This window comes from Puma concolor, chromosome B3 (assembly GCF_028749965.1).
Source record: "Puma concolor isolate L17-30 chromosome B3, mPumCon1.1.hap2, whole genome shotgun sequence".
NCBI classification, from domain to species: Eukaryota; Metazoa; Chordata; class Mammalia; order Carnivora; family Felidae; genus Puma; species Puma concolor.
Genome location: NC_141672.1, coordinates 108,454,064 through 108,472,396, shown reverse-complemented (window position 1 = coordinate 108,472,396; position 18,333 = coordinate 108,454,064). Strand labels below are relative to the sequence as shown.

The 18,333-nt window shown below is 37.9% G+C and overlaps 2 protein-coding genes across 6 annotated transcripts in view; one reads left to right on the top strand and one right to left on the bottom strand.

Annotated features, from left to right (window-relative positions):
* The window catches only part of TRIP4 (thyroid hormone receptor interactor 4), a 66,438-nt gene extending 63,498 nt beyond the window's left edge, over positions 1-2,940 (bottom strand). For 3 of the 4 annotated variants that reach the window (XR_015252706.1, XM_025919557.2, XM_086710925.1), the window contains exon 1: positions 2,786-2,940. Coding sequence is in view for 2 of the 4 variants with exons in the window: in XM_025919557.2 (XP_025775342.1) it covers positions 2,786-2,886 (101 nt within the window). In the remaining 2 variants the exon portion in view is untranslated. Of the gene's footprint in view, positions 1-2,776 lie in introns of all 4 variants that reach the window. The other variant, XM_086710926.1, reaches the window with a different exon arrangement.
* Positions 2,941-7,754: 4,814 nt separating this feature from the next.
* PCLAF (PCNA clamp associated factor) lies at positions 7,755-15,643 on the top strand. Of its 2 annotated transcripts, XM_086710927.1 has the most exons (5): positions 7,755-7,958; positions 8,264-8,344; positions 10,160-10,322; positions 13,838-13,875; positions 14,627-15,643. In XM_086710927.1, the coding sequence occupies exons 1-4, from the start codon at positions 7,913-7,915 to the stop codon at positions 13,848-13,850; spliced, it is 303 nt and encodes a 100-aa protein (XP_086567053.1). In that variant the 5' UTR covers positions 7,755-7,912; the 3' UTR covers positions 13,851-13,875; positions 14,627-15,643. The 2 variants fall into 2 exon arrangements, with proteins under 2 accessions (XP_086567053.1, XP_025775269.1); XM_025919484.2 differs by lacking the exon at positions 13,838-13,875.
* Positions 15,644-18,333: the final 2,690 nt, after the last annotated feature.

Genomic DNA, 18,333 nt, shown 5'->3' with positions numbered 1-18,333 from the left:
AGCTGTCCTTAACATAGGAATACTTCCTATAACTACATATCTGCAGTCATATTTTCCGAGGAATACAAATCACTTAATCTCTATATTATAAAACCTAAAATTTCTTTTGCTAAAAATATGAGTACATAGAACAATCTAAACAGTTGTTGATTTAATATTCTCAAAAATTATATATCAAGATTGGTATCACATCGTAATGAGCAGATCTATTTTAAGGAAATGTTATAAAGGTTCATAAAAGTGAAATGGGGTAACAGTTCAAGTCAGTACAACTTGTTTAAAAATTGACAGGCCAATATATTTGAAGTGCCTTAAAAATAATCCGGTAATTCCATTTATAAGACTTTATAAGACATAAGAGACAGGAAATTTTATGCAAAAGTTAACTGCCTCACTGTTTGAATTAATGAAAAACTAGAATCTATTTAAAACATCTATTGATGGAAAAGGGACTAATGAATTCAACTTTTTGGACTTTCAAAAATGTAATATGCTACCACTAAATGTGAAAGTTTTGAATAATTATTATTCTGAGAAAATGCCCTCCTATAATGGTAAATGAAATAATAGGATAGAGTGCAGAGCATATGATTCCATTTGCTATAAAAGCAATGTGTATACACATACACATGTGTAGAAAAAAGGCCAGAGCTTATACCCCCAAATAATTACCACTATGGTCAATTAACAAGAGTTTATTTTTCTTTTCTTTTTTCCCCTATGTTTTGAAAATGTATTACAATATGCATAAGAAAAAAACACGAAGAGTGAAACAATGATAATCTCTGGATTGTGGTATTATGGTAATTTTGGTTTCCTTCTTTATCTTTTTTCTGATTTTTTAAGATTTCTACAGTGAATATGTTACACCATTAGAAAAGAATTTTTAAAAATAACTTGTAAATTAAGATATCAGACCATGAAAGCATTATAAGATCTGAATAAATTGTAATTCAGATATACTGGTATGGGATATAAGAAAAATTATAATAATGCTGTATCATTAAAAAAAAATGAGATTTTGCCATCACCAGTAGCATATGTACTAGGTTATTTTCTTAATGTGGTGGATGCATTTGCAGTGCTATGATCTATAGGTGAATAAACCTGTGCCATTGGGCATCAAGAGCATCTTCTAATCCATCACAGATGAAAAAAGAAAAGACCACTGTTTTTCAGGACTTTTACAGTTTAATCAACTTGATCCCCAAAGTTAGCATCCCATCAAAAGATTAATTGCTATTGAGTTCTTACAAAAGGACGGCAAGAAACCTCAGGGGATCATTTAACTCTGGTATTCAAATTACCAGGGAAGGATTTATGGAGTTCCAGTAACATTTGAATAAATGTCATTTTAACTATTTAACAAAGTAAAATAAGGAACATACATCTAAATGTGTTATATAACAAATCTTTCAAAACAGAATCATCCAAAACATGAGCTAATGCAGATTGTAGAACAGTTTATTTTGCTAAACCTGTGTACAAATCTTAATGTTCCATAAGTGAATCACTGATTAGGAAGTTAACAGTTCTGTGCTGTCTGTAAAAATTCAGGCCATTCATGCCAAATTGTTCAAGTTAGCACACTAGTATAGTACACCTGAGTAATTCTCAGTAAAATGCCAGGCAAGACACAGCAAATGTACACAAAAATGCTTTCAACATGACATCATAGCCTGTTGTGCAATAACTATAAAAACCTAGTAAGTGAAATGAGTTCAAATAGTATTATATTATTGGTAGCCAAGAAGTGGCTGTGCTGACAGCACGGAGCCAGCACAAATTGTCTCTCTCCCTCTCTTTTTGCTCCTCCTTCCCTCTCTCTCAAAATAAATAAACTTAAAAAAAAAAAAAAAAAACTTTCAGGTTCCTTGATCAAGCCCAACTATTAAAGAAGTTTCCCCCTCTGCCTGAACACTGCACTTCCACCTACCCACCCTTTAGTTTTCAGGTGAAAGTGATTCCTTGAAGTAAACCTTTCAAGTTTCTCAAATCTTAGTGGGAATCCTTTACTCCGTGCTCCCACAACACCCTACATTTCCCCCAGTCAGCACTCCTCAACCACGCGGAACCCAATGGTCTCAAGAGCCTTTATGGCCACAGCATGTTATGCAGCAGAGCAACAAATATGTTAAATCAATTGAAAGAAAAAATACTAAATTATGTCACGATCTCCATTTTATAGGTATCAAAGTATTAAAGATAAACTCTGCTCAGTATTCAGTTTATACATGAGGAAATTAAGGTACAGAGAGGAAAATTAGGTAGCCCAATATTTAAAAAAAAAAAAAAAAAAGTTGCCCAAGATTCCAAAAGTGGTAAATGACAACAGAAAATAGAACCTGGGACTCCTCAGTCAGGAGCTATTTGCACCTTACTTCAGCCGCCTCCATTTAAAGTCCAGGTCCTATTTAATATTAAACACCACGCAGATCGGGCAAACTCAAATGCTCAGAGTAAGGAATTTTTGCAAAGATAATTTGGCTTGGCCCTTCTCTGCAGAATCTATCAGGAAATTGGCTCCAGGGACAGTCTTACAGGTTTAGTTATCAGAGATCTGGAGTTTTCCTAAGAAAAAAGGCCCCACCGACCGATTGTGGAGCCTGACACCCTGTCCCAGAAGCTGCAGTGTAAAGCCGGAGGTCAAATTCGGCGCCTAGAGTCCCACAGCAGCCCTTCTATATTTCTTCACTCTCATCAACTTTTTAGTCTTCCCCTCTTCCCCTTTCAGCCAGTGCACATCCCAGAGGTCCTTCCCGCCTCAGACCCCAACCAGTCTCACTGCATGATCTCCTCGCTGACATCCAGGCCGAAAGTTTTCCTTAACTGCTGGGTACACCAGCCCACCAGCTGCTCCCGGGACGCCGCCCCAGCCACCGCCATTTTTCCCAGCCGGAACCAGCTGGGCTCCAACAGCCCTAAGTCCTGCACTGGACTAGTCCCCTTCGCAACACCAACCTCGTTCGCGCGGGTTCCGCCAGCCTGCACCGCCCCTCGCGGTTGTACCGCCCCAGCACAGATCCCTCCCACCTGTGCCGCCTCCTCCTTCCCACTTCCTGGTGTGTTTATGCTGGAACCAGAGCTAATCTGCGCCTGATTTTTCTGCATGGTAAGATGTAAGACTCGAGAATCAGGAATTCGGTTGAGAAGACAGTGTAATTACCTATAAAAACTATAGTCGAGGTAAAGATAAATCAAAACTGTAATCTGAGAGGCCAGCTTTTAACTTGTTCTGGTTTTGAGGCCCCTGGGTAAGGTTTAGTGGGTTAAGCATGGGACTCTGGATTCCTTCTCAAATCATGATCTCCGAGTTCCTGCGATTCAGCCGGCTCTAGGGCTCTTCTCTGGCAGGTCGGGACCTGCTTGGGATTCTCTCTCTGACTCTCCCCTGCTTGCATGCACTCTTGCTCGCTCACGCCCTCTCTCTGTGTCTCTCAAAAGAAACTAACTTAAAAAAAAATTGCTCTAGTTTATGTAAAACATTTAAAATAGCACTTGCAAGCTAGAATAACTGCTTCAGGGATTTGCTTTGGTGGTCGTGGTTTTATTAATACTCTGTATGGTCTAATACTAGGTTCATGCTGCAAGAACCTTTTTCTATTTAATTTTTTTGAACCAGGTCTTTTCCAGGAGGGCCAAAACAAGTCAGGAAGCTCCAGGAGGAAAAACTTGTAATATAACAGGTGTTATGATTTGTCTTTAAAGAACTTTGACATAAATTCTGAGTGATTTTTTTTTTTAATTTATGTAATACTTTTTTTTGGCCAACAATGACTTCTCTTTTTAAGTTTTGTGTTTAATTACAGTTAACATACAGTTATATTAGTTTCTGATGTACAATATAGTTATTTAACACTTCCATCTAACACCTGGTGCTCATCACAAGTGCATTCCTTTTTTTTCAATTTATTTAATATGAAATTTGTTGTCAAATTGGTTTCTATACAACACCCAGTGCTCATCCCAACAGGTGACCTCCTCAGTGCCCACCACCCACTTTCCCCTCCCTCCACCCCTTATCAGCCCTTAGTTTATTCCCAGTTTTTAAGAGTCTTTTATGGTCTGGCTCCCTCCCTAACTTTTTTTTCTCCCTTCCCCTCCCCCATGGTCTTCTGTTAAATTTTTCAGGACAAATGTATTCCTTAATCCCCATCACCTATTTAACCTATTTGCCCACGCTGCAGTGATTTTTAAAGAGTCAAAGGTATTTCAACCCAAGAAGACCAAACTTGCATGTGTGTCAGTACTCTCTACTCCACTGGGACGATGGACTGATGAAAATTTAGCCAGACTATACTGGAGAGCTTTAACGTCCTCTGATATATTTCATCAATATATTTTTTAAAATATTTTATTTTGTAAGTAATCTCTACACCCAATGTGGGGCTGTAACGCAAAACCCTGATATCAAGAGTTGTGCTCCACTGACTGAGCCCATCAGACGCCCCCATTAATAAATTTAATGGCTGACTTCGTTTTACATTGATAGGTTCTTCATTCCCATTAGGCCATCTAGACTGAGCAATTACATTAATTGGTTCCTGCTTCAACTTTTTGTGCTAATGTTTCCATTGATATAAATGATCGAAATCATATAAGTGTATTGATGTACATTCGGTATAGATTGTCTTTGTTATTAATGGAAAATATATGATTTTTTAGCTTAAAAAAACCCAAATTCTCTGTGAATATTTATTAACAGTGGATACAAATTTTGTTTCTTCATAAAAATCTTCTACATTTTCTATATCTGTTCAGTTCCCATAATTTAAATGTTAGCCTCTTGGGGTGCCTAGTGGCTCAGTCAGGTCCGACTCTTGATTTCTGCTCAGGTCATGATCTCAGGGTTCCTGAGGTCAAGCACCACATCCGACTCTGCACTGACAGCAAGAAGCCTGCTTAGAATTCTTTTTCCCTCTCTGTCTGCCCCTTCCCTGCTTGCACTTGCACGCATGCTCTCTAAATTAGTTAATTAATTAACAAACATTTTAAATATTAATTTCTTGAAGACAGAGACTATGACAGAATTTTTTTTTTACAATAGGGCTTAGCACATCATATAAATTATGATGAAATTTTTAGGTCCTCAAGAATAAAGGTATTCTGGAGGCGCCTGGGTGACTCAATTGGTTGAGTGTCCAACTTCACCTCAGGTCGTGATCTCCCGCTTTGTGAGTTCAAGCCCTGCCTTGGGGTTGCTGATGTCAGCATGTCAGCACAGAGCCCTCTTTGGATCTTCTGTCCTCCTCTCCCTCTGTGCCCCTCCCCTGCTCATGCTCTCTCTTTCAAAAAATAAATAAAACGTTGAAAATTTTTTAAAGAATATGGGGCAGCTAAGTGGGTCACTCAGTTGGTGAAGCATCTGACTTTGGCTCAGGTCATGAGTTCCAGCCCTGCGTCCGGCTCTGTGCTGACAACCCAGAGCCTGGGGCCTGCTTTGGATTCTGTCTCTCCCTCTCTCTCTGCTCCATCCCACTCATGCTCTGTCCCTCTCTCTCAAAAATAAGTAAACATTAAAAAAAAATTTTTTTTAAGAATAAAGGTATTCTTTTTATTTAAAGCATATGTTAATTATTGCAATCTCTGGTTTGTAATATATGTCATATAATGCAATGCTATTTACAGTGATTATCATTTATGTAAAAAAAAAATTTAATGTTTATTTATTTTTGAGAGAGACAGAGCACAAATGGGGAAGGGGTAGAGAGAGAGAGAGAGAGAGGGAGAAAGAGAGAATCCAAAGTAGGCTCCAGGCTTAGAGCTGTCAGCACAGAGCCCAAAGAGGGGCTTGAACTCACAAACACTGAGAACATGACCTGAATTGAAGTTAGATACTTAACCAACTGAGCCACCCAGGTGCCTCCATTCTGCCTGAGCAAAGCAAGCACACCTATTTTACATGACTTAAAAGATATTTTTTTTGTATAAGTTTAGGCAGATATTTCATACAAATGTACTACAACTTTTCTTAATGCCCTAGGCCTTTGACATTTTAAAGTTCACACCACGCAGTTCTCTGTATTTTATTTAAATAAAGGAAAAGCAAACCTCAAAGGAGAAGCTTTCCTCAAAGTAAACATTTAAATTAAAAACTTCTGCAGGGGGCCTGTGTGGCTCAATATGTTAAGCTTCCAACTTCAGCTCAGGTCATGATCTCGCAGCTGGTGAGTTTGAACCCTGCCTTGGGCTCTGTGCTTACAGCTCAGAGCCTGGGGCCTGCTTTGGATTCTGTCTGTGTCTCCCTCTCTCTGCCCCTCCCCTGATCACACTCTGTGTGTGTCTCTTTCAAAAATAAATGTTAAAAATATTTTTTAAAAGAATATCTGCTAGAGATCACTGCTTGTTTCCTAATTTTTTACCTTAATACGTTTTCTTCCCTATTATTAAAAGACAAACATATAAACATAGCTATGGTAATAAACTGCTCATGTGTGCAAAGGTATATTTGCAATTATTTCTGGCCACTTACTTGGCATCTGAACTATGAGAAAGACCAGCAGATTCTCTATGCTGTTCTAATCTCTGCAGAGACCTAGGAAATGAGTTTGAATTAAGTAATTCAGGCCTTTGTAGAAGCCACTTTAACTGAAAAAGAAATAATGTGCATTCAAGAACGATTATGTATTGAGAGGTGTGTGATGACAAAGAAGAAAGTAATACCCTGAGGCTTGTTGATTTTTCTGGTAGGAATTCTAATGTAGTCTTAGACTCCAAGGTTTTTAGACAAAGCTACAGGTTATTTCCAATACATTTCCTGCTGTTATAATATAATTAGTTAATTAATTGAATTATAATGTGATTAATGTAATTGTAATATAATATATAATTTCACCTGTTGTCTAGATCTTTTAAGATTCTTTAATTCTAAAACACAAAGTGGTTGTTGATTCTGTTGAAGTACTGACTAGCCTATTTTCTGAAAGTTCAAGCATAATTTATTGGAGAGAATTAATGCCGTGCATACACTTTTAGGATTGCCTTTCAAGTGAGCATTTAACAAAATACATCCCAAGGCAAGCTCATCTGATCATGTTTTATGCATGGTTTTCAGAGAGTGAAAATCACTCCCCAGGGGTATTGTAATTAGAAGATAGGCATAGGGATAGAAAATAGTGTTGAGTTCCTATTCTAGATTTATAATCACTGTATGCCAGGGATGTACCCTTGGCACATTTGGCATATTTTTAAGGAACTCTGAGACCATTTGGATCTTGGGAAGACGTTTCATTAATTTGTTCTTTTTAATGTGTGTATATATATATACAATTTACTCAGTTTTTTTTTTCTTTAGTTACAAGTTACCATACGGACTAAAAACGTAGAAAAGCCTCATAAATACCTTCCTTTTCTAAAATTCCATAGAATTGTTTTGTTAAGCACCCGGCAGAAAGAGTTCGTCTGAGGGTTTTTTTTTGTTTTTTTTTTAAGTTCTTTATTTTGATTTTCATTAAAAAATCCGCTTCATTTCAAGTTTCTCTTCCTGGAGTCAATTACATGGATTTCACCCTGTGGTAACTTTTGAAGAAATGGAATTCGCTGTCTTTCCTCGGTCTTCTTTTCTAAGCAGTTCCATTTCCCTTACTCAGAATCTTAGCACTCACTCTTGGGGCGCCCCGAAAAAGCACCTTGGCACCTCCCACTTGGGGCGGGAACGAATCACAAGCTTCTGCAAAGTTGATGGACGGGACGGTACTGAGCCAAGCCTCGTTGCTGTCATCGCTGGACACTGGCGATTGGTTGCAGGGGTACGGCGCGGAACCAATGGGAGCGGCTTCCCGGGAGAGTCCGTGGAGCGCGCGGGAAAGAGACCAATATAAACTGTGGCGGGAGATTCGTTTTCGGGTCCTTGTCCAGTTAAACACCCTCGGTTGGGAAGCCATTGATTGCTCCCCTCTCCTCGCGTTTGAATATGGTGCGGACTAAAGCGGACAGTGTCCCAGGCACCTACAGAAAAGGTGAGGAGGTTGAGCAAGGCAGTGGGGGGCAGGGGGTTCTCCCGGCAGCCCCTCTGCGAGCGGGAGAGGCCAGGGCTCCCCACCGCCCTTTGAGCCAAATGGTCCAGCCGTTCAGGAAACAGCGGCCTGGCCCCTTTACCAAGAGGGAGGAGCGGCACGGCCAGGGGATGGTTGGCCTGCTGTACTGCATCACGGGGCTCTCCTCACCAGGTGGCGGGGTCGGGGACCGTGGTGAGAACGTGGCACTGAGACTCGGTGTCGGAACCTTACAGCCCTGTTTTGAATGCCTCCTTTCCTCTCCACAGTGGTGGCTTCTCGAGCCCCCAGGAAGGTGCTTGGTTCTTCCACTTCTGCCAGTAATTCCGCATCACTTTCGTCGAGGAAAGGTAAAAAGCGCCCCTGCAACCCCTGGAGGAACCTTCTCCAAAGAGGATCAGGCCGGGCACCGCAGTTCTCCTGACCTGCAAGCCCCTTGACCCACCTTGGAATTTATTTTCCTGAGATTCTCACACTCGAGTTTCTTTCTTGCCCTCTGATATAGTGAGGGGGCTTTGGCTGCCTGACAGGTTGGGGTAAAGGTGGGGGTCACAAGGAAAAGAATCTCAGGCCTCAGGGTTAGGGATGGACACGATTTATCTTCAAACCTGTTTTTCTTTTCTAGTTTAGCGTTTTTATTTTTAATACTGACAGATGTCCTTTTCTTGTAGGAGGCTATTTAAGCCCTCTTTTACTAGATTAAGAATTAATCTAGTAGTTGACCGTGCTAATCAAGTTGTCTGCTTAGCGTAAACGTTTTTGTTTTCATTTCTGCATGTTTTTTTGTTTGTTTTTTGGCATGATGTCTGTGTGTGTGTGTTTTCCAACTGTGCAGCTCCTGATACCGCCTTTGGGACATTAGGAGGGAAAACTTGGCCCGATGAAATAGCTTCACACTACTCCTTCTGTGCAAGGAGAGGTTGAGAAAATACTGTGCCATCTGGTGCCTCATTCCTTTCCTAGGAAGTTGAGCAGTTAGGAAGATTAATTCCACAAGGCCTAGTTAAGAACATACAAGAAAGCACTGTGAAGAACTTCATGGGTTCTTAAGTTAACTTAAACTTCCCCCTGTTCCAAATTAGAAACAACTTACCAAAAAATATATGCATGTGTGTACTAATTTGCTCTCGTTAGATATAAAGGAGCTGTAGGTCAAAAGTATAAAGGTGATGAATTTATTGAGAATATTCCATACCCTGTACCATTAAATTCCAGTTAGGGCTACATCCCATTGTCTGGTCCACTGTTGTATCGCCAGAGTCAACTGAATAGGCCCTTAATGAACTTATGTTAGCCAAATGCACCCCTTAAGGCATTTTAAAGATCTCTTTTTTTTTTTAAGTTTATTTATTTATTTTTGAGGGAGAGAAAGCAGAAGAGGGGCAGAGAGAGAGGGAGAGGGAGAATCCCAAGCAGGCTCCAAACCGTCAGCACAGAGCCAAACCCAGGGATCAGACTCAAACCTGGAGATCATGACCTGAGCTGAAATCAAGAGTCAGACTCTTAATCAACTGAGCCACCCAGGTTCCCTTTTTGTTTTCTTTAACAGGTAGAGTTTGTGACAAATGTGTTTAAAGCAAAAGATCTATGTAGTGACTCAGTAATTTGCTCATCTTGCTATTCTAACCATTACTTCATTAGGAGGCAGAAATTTTTCCTCTATATTACTGTTTTAAAATAATCAGGAATCGGGGCATCTGGTTGGCTCAGTTGGTAGAGCATGTGACTCTATCACGGCCATGAGTTCAAGCCCTAGATTGGACATAGAACTTACTTTTAAAAAATCAGGACTTGGATTTACCTTATGAACTGAAAAGGAGCCAATAGCTTTGAAAAGTGAAACCTAATTTTGTGGAAACTTTCACACTGCTGTATATTTGTTTTGCCTTTCACAGGTGCTTTAACTAAATGACTTTGTTAAGTAAAATTTTGGTGGTTGACACTACACTGTGCTACCTCATATTAGGAAAAAATGTGTCATGTTTTAATATGACAATGGGTAAGACTATTTGAATAGTTATTCGTCATCGCACATTTTCTAATTATTTTAAGATGAATGTAATACCATATACTCTTTAGATTTGATGTTAAAGAATTGTTTCCCTTTAAGGAATGGCAGTTGTATCCTTAGTTCTTACTTACTTCCATCTGTTTATATTTTATAGTTGAAAATAAGTATGCCGGAGGGAATCCAGTATGTGTGCGCCCAACTCCCAAGTGGCAAAAAGGAATCGGAGAATTCTTTGGGCTGTCCCCTAAAGATTCTGACAAAGAGAATCGAATTCCTGAAGAGGCAGGAAGCAGTGGCTTAGGAAAAGCAAAAAGAAAGTAAGTTTCACATTCTGGAATATAAAGAAAATACTTATATTCTTTAAAAAATTTTTTTCATGTTTTATTTATTTTTGAGAGAGAGAGAGAGAGAGAGACAGAGTGCGAGTGGGGGAGGGGCAGGGAGCGAGGGAGACAACGGAAACTGAAACAGGCTCCAGGCTCTGAGCTGTTAGCACAGAGCCGAACTCAGGGCTCAAACCCATAAACTGTGAGATCATGACCTGAGCAGAAGTTGGATGCTTAACCGACTGAGTCACCCACGTGCCTGAAAATACTTATATTCTTGAAAATAAAAGACAAGTGGAAATTGAGTAACTTTGAAGTTTCTCCCTGAACAGATAAGAAAACACAAACCAGAGGTTTTTTCAAACTTGTACTACTCTCTTATTCTAAGTCACTCCCGAATTTCAAACATCAGTGAAAGGTATTATTTTTACTCCTTTCAGTCACCCAAAGAGGATCAGTTCCCAATCAGGTGATAAGTGCTATATTATTAACCATGAACTTCCTGTCTTTATTCTTTAGTTTTTACTGTCTATTTTTTATAATCTTTTTTCAAAAAAGAAATTTCTATGTTGGTTTATCTAGCATCAATTCTATTATGTCCACACCTCAAAAAACTACTAGTTCAGCCTCTACAAGAAATAAATAACCAATGTAGAAAGGTTAGAAAATCCAGAAATTTTCATCACTTAGAAAATCACAACTAACACCATGGTGTATTTTCTTTCCAACTTCTCTAAAAATACATAAAAATACTTTAAAAATAAAACAAGGTGGGAATAAAACTGCATGCATACAAAGTTGAGTGTACACGCTTTTTAAAGAAGATTATTAAATCATGCTTTTTAAGCCTTTAATGTCAGGAATATGCTCATGACAGAGGTTAAGCAAAAATTCAGCACTCAAAAGTACAATTTTTATGCTGTAAAAATATACCAAGTATCAATAGCAATTATTTCTGGGTAAAAACCTCTCCTCCTACTCATTCAGTGCTACCAACTTTCAACAACAAACATACTTCTAAGAATTGGGACAAAAATAATGCTACTTGAAAAAAAAAAAGGCCAAGGAAAGCTGCTTTGTAAAAAATAGACTTATAAATAATAGGATCCAGGCTCTTTAAGCAATTTGGAAAAGTTGTGGTTCAAACACAAATTATTTGACTGGAGGTATGGGGAATGGTGAGCATGGGTGGCCACATGGTGCCATATCACTGTCATTATGCCCCTCAATTTACGACCCTGCTAGCTCTCTCTCCTGTACCAGCCAGGAGCCTGTGATCCTCCAGCACACCAAGCAGCAAGTCTGACCCAGGGCCCAGTGACCAACGTGGGCAAGAGAATGGTGGCCATGCTCAGTCTGGGACTGCTGCTTCTGGCACTGTTCTATTGACACAGATTTATTCACGCATTCCTTTAACTAGTATACCAGGTCCTCTGTCTGAGCCCACAATGTCCACCTGTGCCCTGCAGTTAGCAGCCATTTTCCTTGTGGTCTTGCTTGCTTTTCTATATTTCTACTTTTAGACCCAGGCCAAAGAACTCTATTGTTCACCATTGCATATTCTAAAGCCCAATCCATACGGCGACTAGAAGTCCAATGTGACAAGGAAAACACAGGTCTTCATCAGATCTACTAATTCCACTCTTTATTATATGAGTCCCCAATTGGACTGACTTACAGAGCATCTGAAGGATTTCACCAGATAACAAATGCTAATATTAAATCTGCTGGGAGTTTCACGTACAAGACTGAAGAGAGACAAACATTGAAAATTAATGATGTGACCAGGGGCACCTGGCTGGCTCCCGACTTCAACTCAGGTCATGATCTCACGGTTCGTGAGTTTGAGCCCCATGTCTGGCTCTGTGCTGACAGCTCAGAGGCTGTAGCCTGCTTTGGATTCTGTGTCTTCCTCTCTCTGCTCCTCCCTTGCTCAAGCTCTGTCTTTGTCTCTCAAAAATGAATAAACATTAAAAAAAATTTTTTTTTTAAAAATAGACACTCCATGAAATTTTTGGTTCACGTTTTCACACACTGATGCTTAAATGTTACAGTATCCAATATGGCCATAATAGGCTTAAGAAGTGTTAAATCGGGGCGCCTGGGTGGCTCAGTTGGTTGAGCGACCGACTTTGGCTCAGGTCATGATCTCACAGTTTGTCAGTTCGAGCCCTGCATTGGGCTCTGTGCTGACAGCTCAGAGCCTGGAGCCTGCTTCTGATTCTGTCTCCCTCTCTCTGTCCCTCCCCCACTCATGCTCTGTCTGTCTCTCTCTGTCTCAGAAATAAATAAACGTTAAAAAAAAAAAAGTGTTAAATCAAGGTAAACCATCTCTATTTATTTATTTATTTATTTATTTATTTATTTATTTATTTATTTATTTAGTACAAGTGGGAAAGGGGCAGAGAGAGAGAGAGGAAAAGAGAAAAATCCCAAGTAGGCTCCATGGGGCTCAATGCAGGGCTTATCATGAACCATGATATCCTTACCTGAGTTAAGATCAAGAGTTGGATGCTTAACTGACTAATCCTCCAGGCACCCTAGATTTTTTTTTTTAAGTAATCTCTACACTCAATGTGGGGCTCAAACCTATAACCCTGAGATCGAGAGTCACGGGCTGACTCATCAATGCTCCATGGACTGAACCAACCAGGCACACCTTTTTGGCAATCTTTACACCCAACATGGGGTTCAAACTTAACAACCCTGAAGTCATGAGTTGTATGCTCTTCTGACTGAGCCAGCCAGGCTCCCCTGTTATGAGATATTTAAAAGGAATGTCAAACTCTAGATCAGTAACTAAATTTTGGATTTTAATAGACTTACTTTCATGATCCTGTAAGTTTATTCCAGTTCCCTGTCACTGTTTGGTACCTTGTTCTTTCTCATTCTGATATGACAGGCTAATAGTCAATATTAGGTCCAGAATATATTACAACCCTCTTGAATTATTTGTGACTTCTACTAAGGAAACAAAATATTTGGCAATGTAGCCAAATATGACTACATTGATCATCATAACAATAAAACCTATATTATAGGCTTTCAATTATATGGAGAAAAATTACACATATATTCTCATAAAGAATTTTGATCCATGGTGTAATAAAATTTGTGACATAAAACTAAGTAATAGAGGTTTATATTATTCCTTTAGGCCCCTTGCTTAGATTTGTTTGTTGAAGAAAGTTGTATCTCTTTATTGATAGTAAATCAATAGATTTACTTTTGATAGTAAATAATAAATTACCAGTTTATCAGAAGGAATTCTGCTATAAACTCCCTAATTTATACTCTGAAACATGGCTACTCCTACGGCTTTATTTTTCTCACAGAGGCAGGGTAAAACTCCTTTCAGTTGCATGGGGGGGAATTCAGAATCAAGAAAAACTATCTACTTAACACCTTGAATAGAAAGAACTATGATACATAAAGTACAGCAGGTCCTTGCCAAAAGTATGCTTGGCTTATGATCGTGTTCATTTGTTAACATGATTTACTTCCAGGAAAACACAATGAAGACCTCTTGGTAATCTAATAGTAGGTAAGTCAAAGATAGTCTCATACCAAGTTAGAATACCTTTGTTTTAGCTTCCTTCTTTCACTACCTAGCTCTATGACCATTTAGGCTTATGGGATCTAATGTGAAAACTGCTTATTTCAGAATAGATCTCACAGATCTTCATCAGCTCTAAAAAAATTCTGAATTATGGTTAAGTTTTTAATTGACTTTCCTCTATAAAAAGTGTAATGAGTACAAAATGGCTTTGGGGTAATGTAAATTATTTTTCAAAAGCTGCAACTACCATATGCAAACTTAACCAATTTTGAGATTTTTTCCAATTAGGTAATATGTTTATATGGTTCAAAAGGACATACAATTAAATATGACAACTTGGTATGTTTTCTCTGCTCAAATGGATTGGTTAATTTTTTTGCTTTTTTATTATCACACAGTCCTTACTGTATGAAGGATTGATTATACTGTTTATTAATCCACTTAACCTGTTGAAAGAAGATGCTATAGAATTAGAGATTCCATTTTTAATAAAAATAGCAATGTATCCTAAAGGAGAAACACTCATCTGACAAATTAACGAGTAAAATAAAGATTTTGTTGCTCTGGTACTTGGAATTTTTAGGTGTTGGTCAACTAATGGAGTTTAATTTTCTCTCATTTCTATTCACTTGATGAGACCCATTGCACTATTAAGCTTCATGATTTATATAGGTTGATAACTTTTTTTTTTTAGCAGTTGATATTCAGGTGACCGAGTTCTCTATTCTTTTCACAGAGCACGTCCTTTGCCACCTGATCACACAGATGATGAAAAAGAATAGAACTCTCTTAATTCATCCTTGACTAATGTCTCCTGTTTATTATTCTAGGATGTAAATTTGGATAAATGTATTTGTTCCAATTAGCTTTGTTGAATAGGCATTTAATTTAAAAAATGAGGCTTATATAGAGTTACTCAAAAGCAAGTAATTATGATATTGGAGAATTTGTAAGATTCGTTATTGGTTACTTACCTTGGTATTCAATATAACGCAGTATTTGGTTTCTTTTACCGGTTATTAAGCTTCTTGTTCTTGCTAAAAATTAATCATTGAATGGTGTTCTAATTACAAATCTGCTGTATTTGAGATTTTCTTAGATCTTTGTACTGCTGCCATTTTTATTGGCGTTTGATTATTAGAATGGTGCCGTATTTTTGTTCCTTTTATTTGCTTTAAGAAGCAGAGTTAGATTTTTGCACATTAAAAAAATTCAGTATTAATTAAACTGAACCTAACCCTTTTTAAGAAAGAGGGCCAAAGATGCAATGTGGAAGAAATTTGGATGGCTATGTATCTTCTCCTTAAGAGCAATATGGCCTGAGAATTTAAACAGTTGATAAAGTTTCTAACAACAACAAAGCAGATAAAATAAGAATTTTAGAATTAGACAGGAAGATTTCATAGACTACATTAAAAGAGAGAAATTTTCCTAGAAATGCATTTGATTCAGTATCATAAAATACAACCTTTTGGGCCTGTACTTTTCAAGTTGGAAATCAATAAAACATAAAAGGCAAATCATGCCATAAATCCAGAGATATGTCTAGAGTCCTTAGAGCTACCATTATATATTTTAAGATAACCAGGGGTATAATTAAAGAGGTGGGTATAATATAACTTAGTAACTGATATTCTTGCTTCCTTATCACACTTTTTGCTTCCTGATATTCTGTTGTCTAAGTTTACCATGTTTTAACAAGTATGTTCTTCTGAAGTTTGTTTTTAATAAATGAATACTTATTTTCACAATAGATTATCCATTTGTGTGCTTCCTAAGATTACCTCTTACTAGATAGTTCTTTGTTTTTCCTTCCAAATACAAATCAGTGCATTGATCTGATTTTTATCAACTTCCGAACTAAGTTTTGATGATTGTAGATTATATTTTTTTGCTTTGTCTTTTAGAGATGGATATTAAACAGAATGTTACCAAATTGAGAGCCAAGTTTTTATCCTTAGTACTTCCTTGATAATTAGTTTTCTTATTAAGGAGTAGCTCAAACCAACTCTATCAAAGTCAAGTTTTGATGGATCTGAAATCTGATTTGCTAGTTTTCACTGATGGAGAGAGAAACTTCATGGTGCTGTATGCAATGAAGTCTAATACTGATATGTAATTGTTTCTAAAAAAATTTGACCTAAAGCACCTAGTCTTTCCAAATATACAACATATGATGATGTCTCACTTTAATTAGGCAAAGATTCCATGTAATCTGTTTCATTGTCAAAACTTTTGTGAAATATTGGCAACTTAGCCTCTTCTAAACATAAGGGAAGTACAGACTCCCTGTTTCCATTGAAAATTGAATCAAAAAATAAAATTTATACATTAAAAAAATAATTAAACAAGTTTGTAATTTCATACCCTTCACAAAGTTAATCTGGTTTTCCTCTGGTTTGTTAAAATTATGTTATATTATTTATTTATTTATTTATTTATTTATTTATTTACTTATTTATTGTTAAAAAAAAATTTTTTATTGTTTATTATTCTTGAGAGAGAGAGAAAGAGACAAAGAGACAGACAGAGAACAAGCAGGGAAGAGGCAGAGAAAGAGGGAGACACAGAATCTGAAGCAGGCTCCAGGCTCTGAGCACTCAGGACAGAGCCGGATGCAGGGCTCGAACTCACAGACCGTGAGATCATGACCTGAGCTGTAGTCAGCTGCCCAACCGACTGAGCCACCCAGGCGCCCCATGGTTTGTTAAAATTATTAATACTAGTGTAAATATCTTTGCCAAACAGTGATTAAAACTACTTTTCTGGGATTTTTGAACATTGTGAGGATCATATGTATTTTGTGTTTATCTAATTTCACAAAGGAAGAGCAATACTGTAGTGAGAGTTGTACAGTGTGCTCAAAGAGTTATTTATGGACAAATGCTTATTTTTTTAAAAAGCAGAAAATAAAGCCTAAATTAACTGAACTTTTCCATATATATATATATATATATATATATATATATATATATATATATACACTGCTTACAGATTTCACTGTACTTAGAATATGTCATGCTAATTCGATTTTGGAAAAATCGAATGTTCAGCTGGGCCTTGATCCAACCAAAATTGTTATAATGGTTCTTTTTACCTTTGAGGATAGCATATGGAGGTGGAAGAGATCCTTACTGAATCAAAACTTCACTGAACAAGAACTCATCTTGTTCACCTAAAGCCAGTTACAGCTGTTCATTAGGTGAACTGTTTTATTAGTTGGAAACTCTAATTATGAAAAATGTTATGAGTTAAAAATTAGAATTTCTCTAATTCCCCTCCTCTTATACTTGGTTCTGTCCTTGAAATAACTCATAACAACTTACTCCTTCCACATTACAACCTTTAGGTATTTCAAGATAGCTATTACATCTTTAGCCTTTAGCCTTCTCTTCCTAAGGCTAAACATTCTATTGTTTATATCACATGTATCTTAAGTGAGTCCTTGTGTTAGGAGCTATGTCTTTTGTGTTATATATTGCTTAGACATTTAAGTAGTAAATTGGGCTACATTTCTTCCAGCTGATCCCAAGTATTCACTAACTGTTACACTCTAGTTTTGGTATCGTTTATATTTGGAGATGCCAGTGAACTCTAGAATATTTAAATATTAATTTACTTTAGGAATACTTAAATATTAATTATTGAGTAACAGTGTTAGTGGGGTTTTTTTTAATGCTTTATTTGTTTTTTTTTTTTAAACGTTTATTTATTTTTGAGACAGAGAGAGACAGAGCATGAACGGGGGAGGGTCAGAGAGAGGGAGACACAGATTCTGAAACAGGCTCCAGGCTCTGAGCTGTCAGCACTGGGCCCAACGCGGGGCTCGAACTCACAAACCGCGAGATCATGACCTGAGCTGAAGTCGGCCGCTTAACCGACTGAGCCACCCAGGCGCCCCTGTTTTATTTGTTTTTGAGAGAGAGAGAGAGAGTATGAGCCGGGAAAGGTCAGAGAGAGGGGGAGACACAGAATCTGAAGCAGGCTCCAGGCTCTGAGCTATCAGCACAGAGCCCAATGTGGGGCTTGAACTCACCAGCTGTGAGATCATGGCCTGAGCCGAAGTTGGCCGCTTAACCAACTGAACCATCCAGGCACCCCTGAGTGTTAGGTTTTTTTTTAATCATTTAAAAAAATTCTTTACTTACTTTTAAAATAATCTCTATACTAATGTGGAGCTCAAACTCATGACCCGGAGATTAAGAGTTGCATGCTCTTCTGACAGCCAGCTAGTCTCCCCAGGTTTTTAAAAAATAAATGTTAGAGATCCTAATTTTTTTAAGTTAATTTATTTTTGAAAGAGAGAGAGAGAATCCCAAGCAGGGTCCACACTGTCAGCATGGAGCCCGATGTGGGGCTCAAACTCAAACAGTGAAATCATGACCTGAGCCAAAACCAAGAGCCCAACGCTTAATCAACTGCACCAGCAAGGAGCCCATGATA